This window comes from Peromyscus eremicus, chromosome 9, assembly GCF_949786415.1.
Source record: "Peromyscus eremicus chromosome 9, PerEre_H2_v1, whole genome shotgun sequence".
NCBI classification, from domain to species: Eukaryota; Metazoa; Chordata; class Mammalia; order Rodentia; family Cricetidae; genus Peromyscus; species Peromyscus eremicus.
Window position 1 is genome coordinate 43,211,257 of NC_081425.1, and position 19,798 is coordinate 43,231,054.

Sequence of the window (19,798 nt, forward strand, 5' to 3'; positions counted from 1 at the left end):
GAAGTCTCACAGGGTGCTACTGTCCGAGGAAGTCTGTCAAGGCTGTTAGTCCTGTAGGCTCAAAGCCTCGCTTTGCCATCACAACTGAGGGCAAACATAATTTCAGGAGAACACAAACATATATTTTGATAAAAAAGCTACAGTTGGAAAATGCGGCATCACAGTATAGGTGCAACTTTCATATGACCATGCTACACCGACCGCCATCATCATGTGACTTGGAGAAAGACCTGCATGGAGAGCTAAGCCCTATGAGACGGTTGTTCAGTGAGCTTGGGCCCGTGACAAGGGGAAGAATTAAATGCATTCCCCACAAGATCAGTAGCTTTCAAGACGAACGAAACCAGTCAAGTGAACCGCCTCCGCATTTGGATCCCTATCCCTTACAGGAAGCGGAGATGGACACTGATGGCGCTGACCTTCCCCAGACTGAGCCATATACCATCCTGATGACATAGCCTTTCTCTGGATATGTTGCCAGCTTCAACCAAGTAACATTAAGATTCTACACGTCCCATGGTTACTCTGTCTCTTTGAGTGGCCTCTGCACATCTGTTCAGATCCATCAGTATCAAATTTATAATTTTATTCTAAAAAAAGTCATTCAATTTCCTTAATACTAAATTCTTGGTTCAGTGTAGCCACAGTTACTAAAACACCGATCACAACCACAGCCATTACAGTCCTGTTGGAGAACAGTCTCACTTGTGCTTTAATAAGTACATCAAAATAGAAATTTCCCTGTGCTCTCACTGCAGAACAGGAAACTCTCAGAGTGTGCACTCTTCCCCACTCCAAGCTTCTCCTATGGCTGTGCAGAAGGGGTGTGTGTGTGTGTGTGTGTGTGTGTGTGTGTGTGTGTGTGTGTGACACAGCGGGTGACTGGAGGGACCGGAAGGGGAGGGCATACAGCCGGCTCTCATTAGTCTGTCTCCCTAGAAAATGCTCCGACATGCTCTGTAGGAAACTTGGTAGCCCTCAAAATACCAATGTTGGACAAAGAAAACAATTCTAAACTGTATGGTGAAACACATTTGGAAAAGCATATGTCAAAATTAGACACGTTGATTTACAACAAAAACTCTCCAACCCTTTAGGACATCAGTTGCAAACTGACTCTTGGTGGGGAGCGGGGCTAGTATTCACTGAAAGAAGTGCTATCTAAAGCTCAGCTGGAAAACAGCTTTTGGGTTGTTTTTTTAGGGAAAGCATGGAGTCACTTCTTCAGTGCAAGACACAAAACAAAATGGATCTTTAAAAAGGGTTTTATTGAAACTAATAGCACAAAGTGTTTAATCATTGTTATGTCATCTAAAATAGCCAAGTCAAGTACTTACACTTGTAGTTCTCCAGTTCTGGCTCCAGGCTATCCTCAGTATTTATTTCTATTGCAGCATCTGCCAGATTCTTCTCCAGGGCTGACCTAGCCAGGCTTGGTAAGAACCTAGGAAGAGGGATGGAGTGTGGTGATGAACTCAGTCTTTCTTCGGTTCTTAAGTATCTTTTAACATACATATTTCACTGTTTATAACCAATTGAGGAGAAACTATCAATGAAATAGAAAGCATATAAAATTTTAGCATAAATACAAATTCAAAGTATGTGTAAAGCCCATGTTTCATATCTAATCTTATTTGTAATTAGCAATATTTATGTACATTTTGCAGATTATGATGAAATCATGTTTTCATTAGATTTTGTGTGCCTCAAATTTCTTATTTATTGTATAATTTGTATATCAAATTTTTCTGAACTGAAAAGCAACATTTTAGCCTACTCTAAGTTGGCAATCACAAACTTAAATCAGCAGAAGGGAATCAATGAGGTTTTCCTTATTTTCTAACACAAATTCCTGAATGAAAGATGATCTGGTTTTGTGTTTCCTTCCTGTACCTATTTTATAAATATGTTGTCAAAGTAATAATCTGGTAAGTGACAGAGACAGTCATCAGCTACAAAGACACCATAAGCACCATGGCTTGGAACAGTTTCCTTCTACACAATGTTATGTTTAGAATTTATGACCACTGTGAACCAAGGATCTTCAGTCAGTGGCTGCCTGTGCTGCGCTACAGTGTAAGCCACGGCCGTGTGCTCCAGTATCTCAGAATGCACCATCCGCATTCAGGCTGACACAGTATTAAGCTGTGTGGATGGACCCCCGTCTCCCTTGAGAACAAACCCCTCATAGAAGAAGGCATGTGAACAAAGAGTGCTAGACACTGGGGTATTATTCCCTGTCCCTGTAAGATTCTGAGCCGCAAACCTGACACGGTCTTACCCACTGCCTCCCCTGGGTCCTGTAAGATCACGGGGAAGCTTATATACCTCTAGGCTTATGTCTTATCAGTTCAGCACACCACCACAGTTCTCACATCACCGCTTTGCTGTTCGAAACCAAGCACCCACCTTATCCCCCAACCTCACTGTGCATCCTGTTTCTTGAGCCTTTGTCCAGGCGTCATGCTCCACCTTCCTCTCACAGGTGTTCGAGAGTCTGGGAATATTAGGCCCTTTGAGGGCATGTCTACCACTACCTACTAGATCGCCTGGATTGCTATGGACCACCTGCAAGTTTCCTAAGCATTCTTGGTACCCCTGACCTCCACATAGCCGACCCACATATCTCAGGTTGGCCTTCTGTCTGAAGCCTAGAGGGAGGGAGGATATGGGAAGGGGTATCAACATTAGGTCTAAAACTAGCTCTGAAAGACAGATGAGGAGGTAAGTACATTGCAGCAATTCCAGCAATAGGAGGCTGGGCTGGAAGGGTGGCGGTCAGGGCTAACCAGAGCTTCAGGGAACACTGGGGCACAATGGACATCCAGGAGTCTTACTCAGAATGTAGAACAAATTAATTTGTACTTGTGATTAGAATTCTTAAATTTACAAACAGCACTAGACAAGATAGTATGGTCTATCTGACAAACGCAGTTTGCAATATGTGGTTATTTATTCTATGTAAAACTTATTAATGTGGTTCCAAAGCTTGAAGGTATTTAGTTTAGGCAGTTCTACACATGGAGTTCAGTATTTTAGACCAAATGCATTTAAATGTGATTATTAAGATCTAGTAGACTTACAGTTAACTGAACGGAGAGAAAAGCCTAAAGAAGTTTAGATATTTTTAATCACATTCTTAAAAAATAGAATCCATTTTTATGTTCAAGCACTCTCTAGACAGTCTCTATAAGCAAAACCGTCCCTGGAGATAATAAAAAAAATTCACGTCGATAATTGCTAAACAGTAGACATGATTAGTTACCAGATTTATGGCTTTTAGAATTAATTATTAACAGTTTACAAAGTGGAAATCTTACACACATACTATTAATTTTATATCATTTGGAATTTTTTAAAAAATGTGTAACTCACTTTTTGGTGACAGAAATTATTTTTTCATTATTTCACTTTTCAAGACAGCTAATCTTTACTTCTGACTAGATTCTTATAGTTCTGTCCAAAGTTTTACCACTAAAGAATCAATTCTCCAAAATGTTTCAAAAGTGCACAAGTCAATATAACATAAAATAACAGAACAGACTAGAACTCTTCTTATAGGGGGCCTTTTGTCCTTCTATAGAAGAGGCACTTTCAGAATTCAAATTGAACATGTCTCAAGCTTCTCAATCTTTGCTATGGCCCCTGGGTTTTCGAGTATCTAGAAACTGAATGATGCAGCCCGTGGAGTTATATGCAGGGCAGAGGGTGAAGGAAGGACTCACTCCTCAGTATTTCACATGAGAGTGTGAATGGAAGACAGTCCAATGCCAGGCAGCTAGGGCTGCCTCTCTTGATATCATCCACTTAATGAAAGGCTTCACTGGTATTTTATGAAACTTTTTTCACTTGTCTTAAATTCTCAATGAAATTCAATTCCTTTTCATTGCCTCAATATGAAAAGAGGTTATTAAAAAGAAAAAAAAATGCACTTCCCAAACCCATCGTCTTTTTGGTTCCTTCCTGCCTCTGTGTTACTCTGAGGCTGGCAGGAAGATGCCTGACTGTAGCTGTGGTAAAGTCAACAGATGATGCATGAATACGACCGCTACTTGAGTAGTTACTTCCACTTCTAGAGGATCACAAGGTGATAAAAAACAGACCTTCACTGTGGTCCAATAATAACACTGGAAAAATTAGTTATCTAATGCAATGGTCTATTTAAGAAAGTAAAAAGTAAGCATTTTTAAACTCTGAAATATGTCAACATTCCAGAAAACTTCAGAGAATTTTTTTTTAAGAAATTAAGTATAGAATGGTAACCGAATCTTATTTCAAGTTCAACTTCCCTGATCAGTAATGGGGTCCGCTTCTCCCCAAGTGCTAACTGGATATTGGAATCACTCATTCTCTGCATACACGCCTATCCAAACCTTTGCCTCTGGGTCAGATTCCTTTCTAATTTGCAGTCTCTGAGTGCTAGTCCATCCCTGATTATCAATTTTCTCAAACATGTTCCTAGTTGGTGGCTTTTAACTTCACAGTAGCTTACAGTCTTTGGAGCAAGTATCCAGATTTTCCTTTATTTTATTAAAAAAAAATGTGAAAAGTGTTCATCTTAACTCTTTGTTGGCAAGTCCACCCATTTCTACACTAAATATGACACATTTCACAGACACTAAGCTCTGCAAATCTGTGGTTTCGGTCTCCCTAGAGTAACGGTCATGAGGAACGCAGCTACACAGCACAGTCTCTTCCCTCACAGATACATACTTCCCTCAACATTTTCCATGGCTAGTCTTGGAACTTTCTATTTCCACGCCAACTTGAGAGTCACTTGTCAAGCTCATTATTACCTTGTGGGATTCTGACTATGCACACAGTCTGTTCCAAGTGCAGCGCATCTCCTCTTCTATGCAGGCATAAGGATAGCTTCACTCTGACAACCATCAATAGATTGATTCTGTTCTCCACAGAAGGACTGCATGTCTTTCATTTAATTGACTCATAGTTGCAAAAGTACATGAATGTCATCGATCAGAGCACACAAGAACTTCATTAGACTGTTTATTCTAGTAATTTACATGATTGTCTCTTGGATACTTTTACTAAAACCAATCATGTTATCTTGGGTGCTGGATAAAAATGTGAAAGATACTATATTCATTTTCTCCAAATGCTTAAGGAAATATGCCAAGTATTTTACCATGAGAAATGTTTGCTGCAAATTGCAAGTCAGCAGTCTTTATCAGGCTGAAGAACTTTGTTTTTATCCATGGTTTACTAAGAATATTCCTGGCTTACTAAGAGTTCGGTTATGATTAGGGAATTGGGTTTCATCAAAGTTTTTCTTCTCACTCTTGTTACAGTAAGTTAAAAATAGGGTATCTAATCCTTCTGGAACGTACTGTCGCTGTTCTCAAGTCATCGTTAATCCTCGTTTCCTTGTGGGCGTTTCCCCTTGGAGTGTTTAGGACTGTCCTTACGGCTGTGCAGTACTGTCACAGCATGGGAATTTGTTTTCATTTGTCCCATTTGTGAACTGACATATGTCAAAAGATAAACTCATATTTTACAGTGCTAGCACACTCTTAGCGAAAATCTGCTGGAATAATTCCTGTCTCTTACTCTATTAGAGGACTGGAGTGTAGTTTAGCAAACACAGGGTGTTGGGCTCAATCCCCAGCAAAATCCACGTAAGCTCCATTGGGCAGATTTCAGTCTTTCTCATGGTATCTTCTGTTGACGAACAGCCCTTCAGATTTTGCATCTCTTCACCTTGTGCTCAGTTCCATCCCCTTCAGTGCCTCCACAACTCTATCTTTACTGCTTATCAGCCCAAAAAAAATAAAATCTTTTATCTCAAAACTTCCATTTCAATTTTTTTTTGTTCAGGTTTGCATTCAAATTCACCAACTCTTGGTCTTCTTTATGCTAGCTTTAAACTTTCCTAACGTTTACACCTTCTGAAGTATACCCATTAGGTAATTTCAAATGTTCTACTTTGAGTTCCTGGAGTTCTATTTCTGAATGTCCTATATGCCAAATCTCCTTCATATTTCTTTCTCAAGTAGAGTTTAACTTAAAAAAAAATCATTATTATGTCTAAGTGTTTTGCCTGATTATTATATCTGGCACCACTTACTTGACTAGTGTCCACAGAGGCCAGAATAGAGTGTTGGATCAGTTGGAACTAGACTTATAGATGGTTGTGAGCCACCATGTGGGTCCTGGGAATTGAACCCAGGCCCTTTGCAACTGCAACCATTGCTCTTAATTGCCGAGTCATGTCTCTAATACCTAGTTTATCACATATTGTGATCTTATATTCAGATAGACAGTTTAATACCTTGGGTAGTAAAAGTATCAATACATCCTGGATTTAGGGTTGCTATTCTATGAAAACCTAGAGGTAGTTCAAAACTCTGAATGAGTTAACAAAATAGCAACTTGTGATTACTATACTAACAGACAATGTCACCATAGACCCTCATACTTACTCCAGGCAACACAGAGCACTGGATTTCCTACAGAAGACTCTTTCCCAACCAAGGTTCCAGAGAGATGACAAACTTTCTCATCATTTCTCTGGTCACGTGACCAAAACCACCTTCATCAAAAAAGGCGGCAAACATGTCTACTCTACTCTCTATGCAAGAGGCCCTGCTGAAGGTCCTCTATCTCACGGACATCCAGATCCACAGACTCGGCTTCAATGGACATTCAAATCTAGCACTAGACCCTATCCTATTTAAAAGTCTTCTTGGCAGCTAGGGCATCAGCCTTTTCTTACTCTTTTTACGGTCTTTGATTTTATTTTATTAGCAGATCTATTGATGTAAATTTTCTGCCTATGCAATTTGCCTAAAGTGTATGATTTAATCATTTTAATTATGTTCACAGTTGTGCAAGCATCATCTCAAACAATTTTAGAACATTTTACTTATTCAAAGGAAGACCCACAGGTACTCCATTTCCCAGTACCCGAGCTATAGAAAATCATCATATACTTTGCTCTACTCTGGACAGTTCATGTTTTCAATGTATTTTTACTTTATGTGTATTACTACTGAATCAAACCCATTGTATGAATGCCTCACAGTTAATTCATCTATTCAGTAGTCAATGGACATTTGGGTTATTTTCAGTTTTACCTTTCCACATTCTCATAACTTGAGGCTGTTTTATATTTATTCTCCTGACTTTGATCCTTCTCCATTTCTTAGATGAATTCTTATTTCTTTACACACTATTAGTTCCTGACACAAAGAAATCTGCAAGTTGGTTCAGCAGTCAGCACCTGTCTTACAGGTTTTCTAGCGTATCTACCCCATTGTCTCCCTAAGCTTCTCAACTGACTCCTCTGCTGTGTACTTGCATCTTTGCTCTCAGACTTACAACCAAGTCCTGCCCAAAATAAAATACGCTGTAAGTGACAGGGATAATTGTCTGCACTTTCTGCACCTTATGACTTCAAAATATGCTGTGGAGGCTTTTTTGCTTCAAAAATTGTTTAGAAGTCTAACATTGCTCTGTTTAAAACACAAGAATGGTGTCTCTTAACTATGAGCTATTCAAGGAATTATGCTGTAGACAGTCTTAGTTCGGCTGGATGCACCACAAGGAGAGAAAATTCAAGCCATAGCACAAGGCATTTACAAGAAAAGTTGCCTAGTACACTGAAGAGTTACAAAGGACAATTACAAATATTCCCAAACTAAATTAGGGTCTCCTTTTAACTCCTCTTATCAAGGAACGATTGGATAACTCCTCTTATCAAGGAACGATTGGATAATAAACATAACTAATCCCATTAAAATTAACCTTACCAAAAGAATGAAAACATTAAAGTATGTAAGAATAATCTAAGAGAAAACTCTATGCCTATTGGGAACTTATTAATCTTTTTTTTTTTTTTCATTTTTCAAGACAGGGTTTCTCTGTGTAGCTCTGGCTGTCCTGGAACTTGCTCAGTAGACCAGGCTGGACTTGAACTCAGAGATCCACCTGCCTCTGCCTCCTTGGTGATGGGATTAAGGGTGTGTACCACCACACTGGCTTTTTTATTAATCTTATATTTTTGGAGACTATATTCTCTTTAAAATTTTGTTTGTTTTATGTGTATGGATGTTTTGCCTGCCTGTATTGTCTGTGTACCGCATGTGTACCTGGTACCCAAGGAAGCCAGAAGAGAACACTAGATCCCTTGTGACTTGGAGTTACAGACCACTGTGAGCTGTCATGTGGGTGCTGGGAATTGAATCTGGGTCCTCTGCAAGAGCATTTAGGAGCCTTAACCACGGACCTATCTTGACAGCCATTATTAATCTTTTAAAATAACTTCATACAAACATGATTTTGTGAGAAAATTCTGAAAGCCAGTGTTTTATAATCACTTCCCACCTGGTATGTAAACTATCAGTATATACTGAAAAGATGTTAGTTTATTCTGTTTAGCTACAGGATCAGTACTATCAAGACAAAAAGTTCCAGAACAAATTTGGGAAGCAGCAACCATAACACCTGAGAACCTAGCTCAGAAGACCCATGAATGAGCATGCAAACTCCAAACACAGTATTTACTACTGTGTGATCCAAGTAAGGGACTAAAACTGTTTTCTCATTTATAAAACACTTGTGAAATGTGTTCAATTCATTCTCATTTTATGTTTTGGCACTAGTGACTGAACTCAGGGCATTCTGTACCACTGAGGCATCTTAAAACTGCTATGGTGTTATTGTGTTCCCCAAAATATTGTGCACCCTAATAAACTTTTCTGGGGTCAGAGAATGGAACAACTACTAGATACAGAGGCTAGAAAATGGTGGCACTCACACCTTTATCCTAGCATTCCATGGCAGAAATCCCTCTGGATCTCTGAGTTCAAGGCCACATTGAAAACAGCCAGGCATGGTGACACACACCTTTAATCCCAGAAAGTGAGTCTTTAATCACAGGGAGTGATGGTAGAAGGCAGAAAGGTATATAAGGAATGAGGACCAGAAACTAATAGCTTTTGACTAGTTAAGCTTTTAGGTTTTGAGCAGCACAGTTCAGCTGAGATTCATTCTGGATGAGGACTGAGAAGCTTCCAGTCTGAGGAAACAGGATCAGCTGAGGAACTGGCGAGGTGAGATGGCTGTGGCTTGTTCTGCTTCTCTGATCTTCCAGCATTCACCCCAATATCTGGCCTCAGGTCTGATTTTATTAATAAGACTCTTTAAGATTCGTGCTACAAACTGCTTTTATTTCTGAATAATTATATGAAATATGTTCTAATAACAGAGCCAGGCTGAAACAGTAATGTGGTTAATACGATACTTTTTACAGACTGAACAGAGACTGTCACTTCAGCTTATGGTACCATGCTAGCACAGGAGCAGAGACGAGCTCGGGCCAAAGGCGACCCTGATTACCTGGAAAGGCAGGCTTTGGTAATGGCATCATGAAGATTTTCGTTGGGGTACTGCGACAGGCGGCGAGAGATCCGCAACAGCTGACGGGTGGAAAGCGATGCTGCCAGGGATTGTGCCTAGGAAAAGGCAACGAGTCTGCTAAGAGTCTGCGTCAGCTTGTTACTGCTCCTGTAGAGAGACGCTACAGCACAAGTCCCTATTCCTGAGGGACAGGGCAAACTTAAATGCGTGCAAGAAGGAGTTGTGAATAAAAATGAACAGAAGCCAATTTACACTTAAAATAGCCTTCAGGAGAGTTTCACTGATCTATAGGAAGCGTTTATCAACTCAGTTCCATTGCGGTCTTTCAGGGGTGGGAGGGAGGGTAGGAAGGCTGTTCTAAATGCAGGTCACACCTGCCTCACAAGAAACCCTTACGTACAATCGACTATTCTCGCTTTTCTTCTTCACACAGCTGACTTGTTAAGAGATTCTGAAAACGCTTAGAGCTCTAAGCAAATCTGTGGTTTCTGAAACAGAAAAAAAGGAATTGTGGACAGTTTAGGTTGCTGACCACAAAATGTCACCTAGTTTACCACCTCAGTGGCAGACTGCTGTTGGAACCCTTTTCCTAATACTATTGGAATAATTCATTTTGTTTTCCTCACTGGCCCTGAATTTCACAAATACAGCTGCTAATCCAGAGCCCTGGTAAACACTCCATGACTGTCTGCTGACTTGAGCTGGAAACTCTCTTGGCAGGCAGCACAAGACGACATTAAATCTCCCTGGCTTTAAACTTAGACAAGCCTGGTTCTCATTAGCCGTGTGATGTTCACTAATCACTTCATTTCTCAAGTCGGTTTCCTCGTCTTTAAGATGACACTAACAGCATCCTGCCCAATGAAACTGTTCTGAGGAGTCAATTCTAAAATGATTCTATAGCAATTAGCACAGGTCAGAAAAACAGGGCTGCCCCCCAAATGAGAGAGATGGTAGGAATGTCCCCCAAATGACAGAGATGGTAGGGATGTCCCCCAAATGAGAGAGATGATGGGGTGCCCCACAAATGACAGAGATGATGGGGTGCCCCACAAATGACAGAGATGATGGGGTGCCCCACAAATGACAGAGATGATGGGGTGCCCCACAAATGACAGAGATGATGGGGTGCCCCACAAATGACAGAGATGGTAGGGATGCTCAACAAATGACAGAGATGATGGGGTGCCTCACAAATGACAGAGATGAGGGTGCCCCATGAATGACAGAGATGATGGGGTGCCCCACAAATGACAGAGATGATGGGGTGCCCCACAAATGACAGATGATGGGGTACCCCACAAATGACAGAGATGAGGGTGCCCCATGAATGACAGAGATGATGGGGTGCCCCACAAATGACAGAGATGATGGGGTGCCCCACAAATGACAGAGATGATGGGGTGCCCCACAAATGACAGATGATGGGGTGCCCCACAAATGACAGAGATGATGGGGTGCCCCACAAATGACAGATGATGAGGTACCCCACAAATGACAGAGATGATGGGGTGCCCCACAAATGACAGAAATAAGGGTACCCAAAAAATAACAGATGAGCCAGACGGCCTCCTCACAGTGAAAGCATCCATACACATTCACAGAGGCAATGACAAAACTTTATTCTTATTAGATTATTAGACCTAGTTCACAACTCAGGTTAATAGCATGGCTTACCTAAGCCAGAGGATTGAAGCCCTTTTGAAGCTATTTGATCTTTGAGGGGGCACTGCAGGCCAGAATGAACTTTTATAGAGAGTGATCAGGGCAGCAAAGTGACCCTCAGCACCTTAGGGGCAAGAGGAAGCACTGGATATAACAGAGGGTTCAACATGGACAAGGGAAAATGTCTAAGACACGCTTGATGAGGTGACTCTGTGAGACCCCCAAAAGGAGCATCAATGATCCCATCCTCAAGCATGTCACAGCTCTATGACACGTGGGTCGGCTGCCACTAGAGTCATGCTTCATTGATAATATGACCTACACAGCCCTTTTGGGACCAGGTCAGGAATATGATCATCATCTACAGCACTGACTTTTTTCCCCATTAAACAACGAACTCATTTACACACAAACATTTGATGAGTCCTCGTTTTCAATAAATGTGGATTCTAGACAGAGAATATTTAAATATAAAGAACCATGTATTTCTACTAAAAATAACATGTACTTTAATGCTAAAATAAGTAAAAAAAAAAAATTGACAAATGCTACCAGGGCTTAAAGTAGTCATGTGAGCAAGAGGCACGCTATGGACAAGGACACGAAAGCAAAGGAACAGGAACCCATGTTGAACATAACGTGTCAGCCTGACTCTGCCATGCTCCCTTTCAGGCGGTCTGCTCTCCAATAATCGTGGATCATGACTGATTCCACAAGTGACTCAGGCCTCATTTTTAAGGCAGCAGTAGTGTTATGTGCAAAGTAGTAGTGTGATCTTACAAGCAGGACATCACCGTGCTAAGGTCTAACTTGACTGGCAATAATATGGGGAAGAAGGACAGAGACAACTGGGAGCAGAAACAGATGCTCCTGCATTACTTTTCCCCCAAAAGCGAACATCCTACTGTAAGGTTATGATACCAAGACGGAAGAGAGAGGTGGTGGCAGATGACCTCAGTCCTTGCTGAGGAAGGCAGGACTGTGGGTGAGCATGTACTGCTAAGCCAGAAAGCAGAGGATGCGGGGATTCCCATCCATAATCTCTCAGACTATGAAAAGCTCCTATTGGAACCTCACAATGTCTGACAAATGGACCCCAACATGACTCTTCCAACAGTCATAATAAACTAAGGTGACTCCCTAGAACACAACATCCCAGTCTTGTAAGCTAATACTGCAGGCTTCCCACCTCATCTCCGCCAACCCTGAAGTCTTCTTACAGGTTTGAAGGAGAGTAATTCCTTCACTGGACAGCACTGAGTTCCTTATAGCATCAATTGCTTAAAACACCAGAACCAAGTTTTAGGGTGAGCCACTTGGGTGTTGAATAAAGGACTCAGTAACTCCTGCTCTCAGACTTTCCATTAAAAATTCAGAATATACTTTAATTTTAAAAGTCCTAGTATATTTAACAGTATACTATCACATTTCTAGCTGTAACTTTATCTTGCAGAAAGGAGGGTGAGAATGTGAAGTACATTCCCTTGGTTACCATGGTTATGCAAGTTAAAAGCACACTCAAAGGGTTTTTCATATTAGCACAATTATTAGTACCTCAACTGCTTAAAAATACAAAAGATCTCATGAGAAATGAACAAAACTAAGGTTTCTTTTCTTCCTCTCACAGAATTATTTCTTTTTATTAAAAAATGTAACACTGCCAGGAGAGGAGCGCCTAGAGATGATCTTTTAATATATTAGTAATTAATTAATTTTCCACTCATTCCTCAAGGATTTAAGTATCTATTATGTGTCAGGTTCCAGGTTAGGGAGTCAGAGAAGATTGAACAAGTCTCAGACTCACGGAGTTCAAGTTCTAATTGAAGAGCTAAAAATAAACTGCAAGGCAACTGTGACCAGCCAGTATCTTGGGTATTTGCTAGTGTCACGAAGCTTAGGGAACTGAGATAGCGACCTAGTAGAATAGGGACCCAGAAGAACAAGTTCATGGAGAGGAAACACATTCCAGGCATTTCTAAAGCAGAGACACTTTCATGTGTGCTCGAGTTAAAAATAGCACGCTAAGTGTGGGCAGAGCTGAGGGGCTTCAGCAAAAGCTGGGAAAGGAGGCTGGCAAAGCACTGAGTCCTACAACCAGGAGCCCACTCAGCACGCTGTCCTTGGTCGACAGACAAAGGCAACGGATCCCTTAGGCAGTGTGATGAACAGGAGGAACTCTGGAAATGCAGAGAAAGACCACTCCAAGGACAATATGGAAGACTCATATACTCACTCTAACAGATATCTGAATACCCACTGTATTACAAGCAAATCCACAGAGAATGAAAGACAAAAACCCAAGGGCAAACAGACATTAGGAAGTGACAAACATGTCTATTATGCCCAAGATCATAAGCCCTGTGAAGAGTCCTGAGGCAAGGGGTAAGATAAAATGAAATGGCAAGGAAATTGTTGCTGCATCACACTGACCTGGAAAAGACTGGTTGGAAATGGGACATCTGAGCAAGGGAGCAAACCTAAGTCATTGAGGAGAGGAAAACACAGAGGTAAATGCCCCAAGACAGGCACTAGTGTGTTCAAGAACAGGAAAGACTGCCTGCTAGCTAGCTTTCATAATGTCAGAAAGTACTTAGAAGACTGAGTAGGAAGAAAAGCCACTGGGTAGTCTTACCCCGCTGTGAACCCTGAAAGCTACAATGCACAGCCCGGTAAGATGCGTCCAATGAGGCAAGAGTGGCGTGACTGTTATGGGGACAATCAACAGCACTGAGATCGGACTTAAGGCCTCAGACCTGGGATTGTACAGCTGGCCAGAGTTCATGGCTGTGGAGTCATAGGCCCTACTACTACTGTTTACTTAAAAGGGCACAATGTCAACCTAACTTCTAAATATTTATTCTTAAACCCACAGACTAGTGCAACTCCCAACCCTAATCAGAGAAACTTCTTCATTTAGTGGATGGTGGTTAGTATAGAAACTAACAACTGCTCAAAATGTAGAGAATAAATAACTGTGGAGTGCTCAGCTCTAAGTGAGACATTTAATCACACATACACACACAAACACACATGCACACATGTCAGTGGATGGTACCCTAAAGCCATGTGCACATGGGCAGCACTAATCGGACTCAGTGGATTGTAAAGGAGGGGGAGGGGGAAAGACGAAGAGGAGAACGAATAATGACATGAAGTTGGAATGGGGACTGGAGGTACAGGAAGAGTTGCAGGGCAACTGGGTGGGGTGAGGGAGATATAATCTAAACACATTGTATTTGTATAAGAAATTACTAAAGAATAAATTTTGAAACTTAGCAACAGCAAACAAAATAACAAAGCTGAAAAGAGTAATGAGGAATGACGAGATGAGGGCCCAGAGGCAATTAGCAGAAGAACTGTGGCAACTGGAAAATCATACATGTTTAACACACACACACACACACACACACACACACACACACACACGCACACACGCACGCACACACGCACACGCACGCACGCACACTAACACACACAAATAATTGCTAGAGCTTATGAATGTTACTTTCTATGGCAAAAATTGTCTTTGCAGATGAGATTAAGAATTTCTAAAAGAAGGTCATTATCTTGGATTAATTTGGTGACCCCTAAATGCAATCTTATGCATCTCTGTAAGAAGGGACAGAAGAAAATTCAACACAGATATACCAGGAGTGACAGGAATATAGAGGAAGGATTACGATGGGACCACAAATCAAGGAATGCAGGGAACAATCACCCAAGTTAGAAGGACTAAGGAGCAGGGTCTCCCTGGAGCGTCCCAGGAGTGCAGCTTTGCTAGCACTTCCACATTCCGGCTCAGTGATACTCACTTCAAAATTTTATTGTTCAGACGAAACATTTCATTAAGTCATGATTTGTTAAAATAATAACGGTAATTGGTTAAGCTTCTGCAGAACACTAACAGAAAACCATGCAGTGAGAGAGTGACTGGCCAAGGGTCAATAAAGCGAAAGTAATATTCCAGGACAAAGATTTGGAAATCTGATACAAGGATGATTGGGACTGCAGGTCACAGCAGATTTGATCACATGATGCCAAACTGCAGAGACCCACTTTCAGAGTAAGTGACAATATCAGGAAAGCACAGATCAGTAACAATGTCAAGGCTTCGGCTTTAGGCAGGTCAGCAAATTATTATTAGCCAGCAATGAAATCAGGAACAGGAACAGGCCTAAGCATGGTTATTTAAGAGATATATGTTGAGTTTATAAATAATCCCCAAATATCCAGTTCAACAGTGTGGGAGCCCACAGAGGTTTCCTAGTGAGATCTGAGCTTGTTTTACTCAGCAGGACCGCATAAGAGGATGATTGGACCACGGGCCTGGGAACAAGGTGTTTGGAAGGGTCTACACTTGGTTGTATCTAGCAAGGGGGAGGTCTTTTGCCTTGCCTCACGGCACTGTTATAAAAATCCGTTTTGAATAAAGTTCTGTGCCGTTGGGTATTAACCCAGGTCCTCCCAAAGCTATCCTGTGTTTCTGTCTTTCTTCTTGTCTGCTAGGTCTCTCTTTCTACTTAATATCTCTTATCTCTCTCTCCACAAGAGTACCCAGAGTAAAGTGGGAGCTGGTTCCCTACACAACAGTCAAAGAAGTTGGTATTTACTAAGCAGCTATTAAGTGGATATTTTAAAACATGCTTTTATGTTTAACCACTGCATCCTTCTTACGAGGTAGATGTCAGTGTTCACATTTTACAATAAAAACAAAGAATTACTGCCCTTGGGTGAACAAGGTGGCTGAGTGGGTAAAGGTGCCTTGCCACCAAGTCTGACAACCTGAAGTCTATCCATTAGCAAAGATAAATTAGAGGCTAAGGATAAAGGCATAGGTAATAGTTTAAAGTTGGAACTTAAAGAACAGAGGATGCTCCTCAGCAAATAAGATGGAGGGACAGCAGAGCTACAGGACCTCAAGGACTCCTCTGAAGCGAAGTCATTCTCCATGGCTGACATCAAGGTTACAGGACACACAGGGCAAGGCACAGCTTAGGGGAGAAAAGCAGCAGCTGAAAACCGAGCAGATGAGCATCAGAAATGTGGAGGGAACGCCCAGACTTACTGTTGGGTCCTGGGTCTCCCTGAGTGTGTGTGTCAGTGACAGCAATTTCTCCAGTGCCTCCTGAGGGACATTTGGGACCTATGTTATGAGGGAAGTAAGGAAAAACAGGAAGAAATGAGGACAATTCAGCAAATAACATTAGAAGACTGTTTTTAGAAAGTCGCTGAGTATTGGGTGCACGTTGAAGTCCTGAATGATTGCCACTTCATCTTCTCAGCCAACACCTGAGGCCTGGCATCTTTTCAAGAGCCAGGCAAATAAACCAAGCCTGTTTTCTCTGCATGCAATCAGATCACAGGCAGGAGACTGGCATCGAGCACACCTGTGAACACCAGTTCTTACTTTGTGAGCATCACTATGATTCTTCAAACCTAAGTTAGGCATTTTCTTACAAAAACCAAACTCCTATAGTAGAATATTAATTATACAAGTTATTTAATTATTGGTGTAATTTTATGCATATATTATACGCATACTAAGTGGCCTAAAGGACTCCTGTGTACAAAATGGATGTTCAAGATGTCTACCTTAAAGACTTTTGAAACATACTTGTGGTATGGTGTCTTAGGCCTCTAATTTCAGCACTTGGGAGGCTGAGGCAGGAGGATTTCCTAGAGTGAGAACATGTCTCAATACAACACTGAAAATAAAACACATTTGGTGGCTGTGATCAGCTCAATGAACTTGGAAGAAGATCTGCACAAATAACATGCATTCCCTCACAATAAACTTCAAGGCAGTAATTTAACAAAGGGAAACGATTTGACTTTTTAATTCCACAGAGTAAGAAGGATGTACTAATGGCATCATGTAACCATTTTGAAAATGCAGTGGTTCCACGTTTCTTTAGCGATTTAAGTAACTGCAATTTAAAAAATTCTATTTTATACATACCTGTTTATTTTAAAAAGAAATGCTATGGTGCAAGAAGTAGAATTACTCTCACTTTCAGAGGGAACCATGACTAGTCTCCCTGAGCTATGGAAGCTAACTCACAGTGAGAACCTGACTGGAAGCAAAGTGTTGAACCCTAAAGACCATGCCTTCATTCCTAACTGTGCTCATACAGACCCCCCAAGTCAAACAATAATTCCAGTATTCCAAGCAAGGCTTTCAGTTATGTAAAATGTTAATTAGTAGGGACACAGACTAGCACAGTCAAACAGAACTTTCTATGATGATGGAAGATGTTCCTGTCTTTGCTACCTAACAGCAGCCAAGTGAGTCTCAAGTGGCTCCTGAACACTGGAAGCATGCTGAGAACCGACTTTTAAAATGTTTTGTTTAATGTGGGCAGTGCTGCCCCACTGAAGAATGCACCTCCAGAGCTCCCCAAGAGCCAAATGGGATGCCTGGCTAAGGCAGACATTGAAATAATGACTCTCACAGAAACTTCAGAGCACCAATGACCAGTCAGGAAACTAGGATTAGAGTCCTCAGGGATCTGGGCAGCTTCAAAGGAGAACAGCAATGGACACCAGCCTGGAGCAGGCCTCCTCTTACCATTTCCTTTATCACTTGGATCTCTTCACTTTTCACCAGTGGCTTCATGTGATGGAAAAGGAACATGGTTAAGAACTCTGGTCCCAGCCACTGCTGTGTTGTGCTTCCAACCACGGGGGGCTCTGCCAGAGCAATGATTCGGAAGGATGGATGGATAGGAAAGATGGATCTAAAGCACAGAGGGAGAAAAACAAAACGTAATAATTCACAACAGAAACTGGGTCATGAGACATGGAGCTTAGCAATAAAATAGTCATTGTGTTAATAAGGTCAAAACTGTTATCCAAAGAATAGGCTTTGGGCTGGGCAGTGGTGGCACATACCTTTAATCCCAGCACTTGGGAGGCAGAGGCAGACAGACCGCTATGAGTTTGAGGCAAGCCTGGTCTACAGAGTGAGGTCCAGGACAGCTAAAGCTACTAAGAGAAACCCTGTATCAAAAAACCACACAAACACACAAATAGGCTTTGGAAAAAAACAAACCAACCAACCCAATACTCTAAGAGACTGAATTGAAGAGTAAGAGAATGGACTAATTACTGGTAAATGTACACTATGTGCTTATGAATCTCAACCTCCCACATCACTGCTTTGATGTGTTCTAATTCCTGTAATGTACCAGCTCCAAAACCCTTGAAATGAAATCACAGCAAGTCCATATTCGTCACATAGAGCCTCTTCATTTATGTCTTCACTTAAGCCTTCTCAAAATCCCCGCTTTCCAAGAAGCCCACTCTATAGGAACCATAGAGAAACTAAAAAACATCATTTGGTGTGGGGAGACTTTAATATATAGACTATTTAAGTAAGGCATATGGGGTCATATTACATTTATAATTAGAGCAGCAAAAGAATATTTAGTAATTAAAAAGGAGAAGAAAGCTAAACTAATATACTACTCTTTTGTCATTGATACAATCATGTTAGAATTTTAAAGTTGATCTCGTTAAGAAATCTCTGCTAGGAAATCTGTGGAAGCATGTCAATACCCCAGGACACAGAGGAGGAAGGAGGTGACATTCTCCTGGACAGTAAAGTATTTGAGTGCCTGGGAGATAGGACAAAGAATAAAATCCTCTTATTATGATCCAACCAGGTGAGTGATGTTGATTTTTATCAATACTACTAAAAATAACCAGTAATAATAATTTTTAGAGGGTAATATAGTTTTTGCTGAGAGAAAAAAGCTAAAAATTCATGTGCTTGCTAAGGTTTTGAGGAAAACAAAAATACAAATATGGAATTAGCATCATGCCAGTGGTAATTGCAGAGCCCCAGAGTTACAGGTAAGGAAGTTGGAGCATCAGTGGGTGGGCATGTGTGCAGCCAGAAGAACTTTAAAGAGTGCAGAGATGGGAAAGTTGCATCAGGACAGACAGCAGTTCTAATAAGTCACAACTACATAAATTTTGAGTCCATATTATTATTTGTAAGCCAGGAAATAGGCAACTTTGGAAACTGCCATTTAAGAGATAAGAACTGGCCGGGCGGTGGTGGCGCACGCCTTTAATCCCAGCACTCGGGAGGCAGAGGCAGGCGGATCTCTGTGAGTTCGAGGCCAGCCTGGGCTACCAAGTGAGTTCCAGGAAAGGCGCAAAACTACACAGAGAAACCCTGTCTCGGAAAACCAAAAAAAAAAAAAAAAAAAAAAAAGATAAGAATTGATGAATTACCACAAGTTCACAGATATCTCACTTCACTGGGATTTTTTTTTTTAAAAAAGAAGATATATGTATATACATTGTAGCAGAGCCTGGAGATGATCAAAAAAAAAAGTTGTTCTTGGAAAGTAGCGAAGAGATACACATGTACTGGGTGTGTATGTCCGCATCGCTGGGCTGCAGCAGGGTGTTGTAGGACGGCAGATGCCGCACGTGGGATCCTGAGACTGGCAAGCTGAAAGGGCAGGCTGCCCCACTTCTCCGTTAGCTAAGGTGGTTGGCTACAGGTGACTTCCTGAGGCTCAGGAGCAATTCCTAGATTCACCCATGATCCTTCTGACTCCTAGCTAGGGGCTGGGCAGGAGGTAGGGAGGTACAGAGTGTGGTTTAGCTACAGAAAATTAAAGCTACAGATACAATGTCTCACTTAAGACAACAAGGGACAGCAAATCAGGGAATAAAAGTCAAAATCCAACAGGCACTCCAAAGGTGAAGTGTGTATTCCCAACCAAGGAACAGGACCCAC

General features: G+C 41.4%; 1 protein-coding gene across 1 annotated transcript in view; it reads right to left on the bottom strand.

The window, feature by feature from the left end:
* Window positions 1-19,798, bottom strand: part of Vwa8 (von Willebrand factor A domain containing 8) — a 341,953-nt gene that overhangs the window by 178,404 nt on the left and 143,751 nt on the right. Inside the window, exons 15-18 of the mRNA XM_059273290.1 lie at window positions 17,612-17,780; window positions 16,109-16,186; window positions 9,358-9,473; window positions 1,338-1,444 (exon numbers count right to left, since the gene is read on the bottom strand). Of these exons, the coding sequence (XP_059129273.1) occupies window positions 1,338-1,444; window positions 9,358-9,473; window positions 16,109-16,186; window positions 17,612-17,780 (470 nt within the window). The remainder of the gene's footprint in view (window positions 1-1,337; window positions 1,445-9,357; window positions 9,474-16,108; window positions 16,187-17,611; window positions 17,781-19,798) is intronic.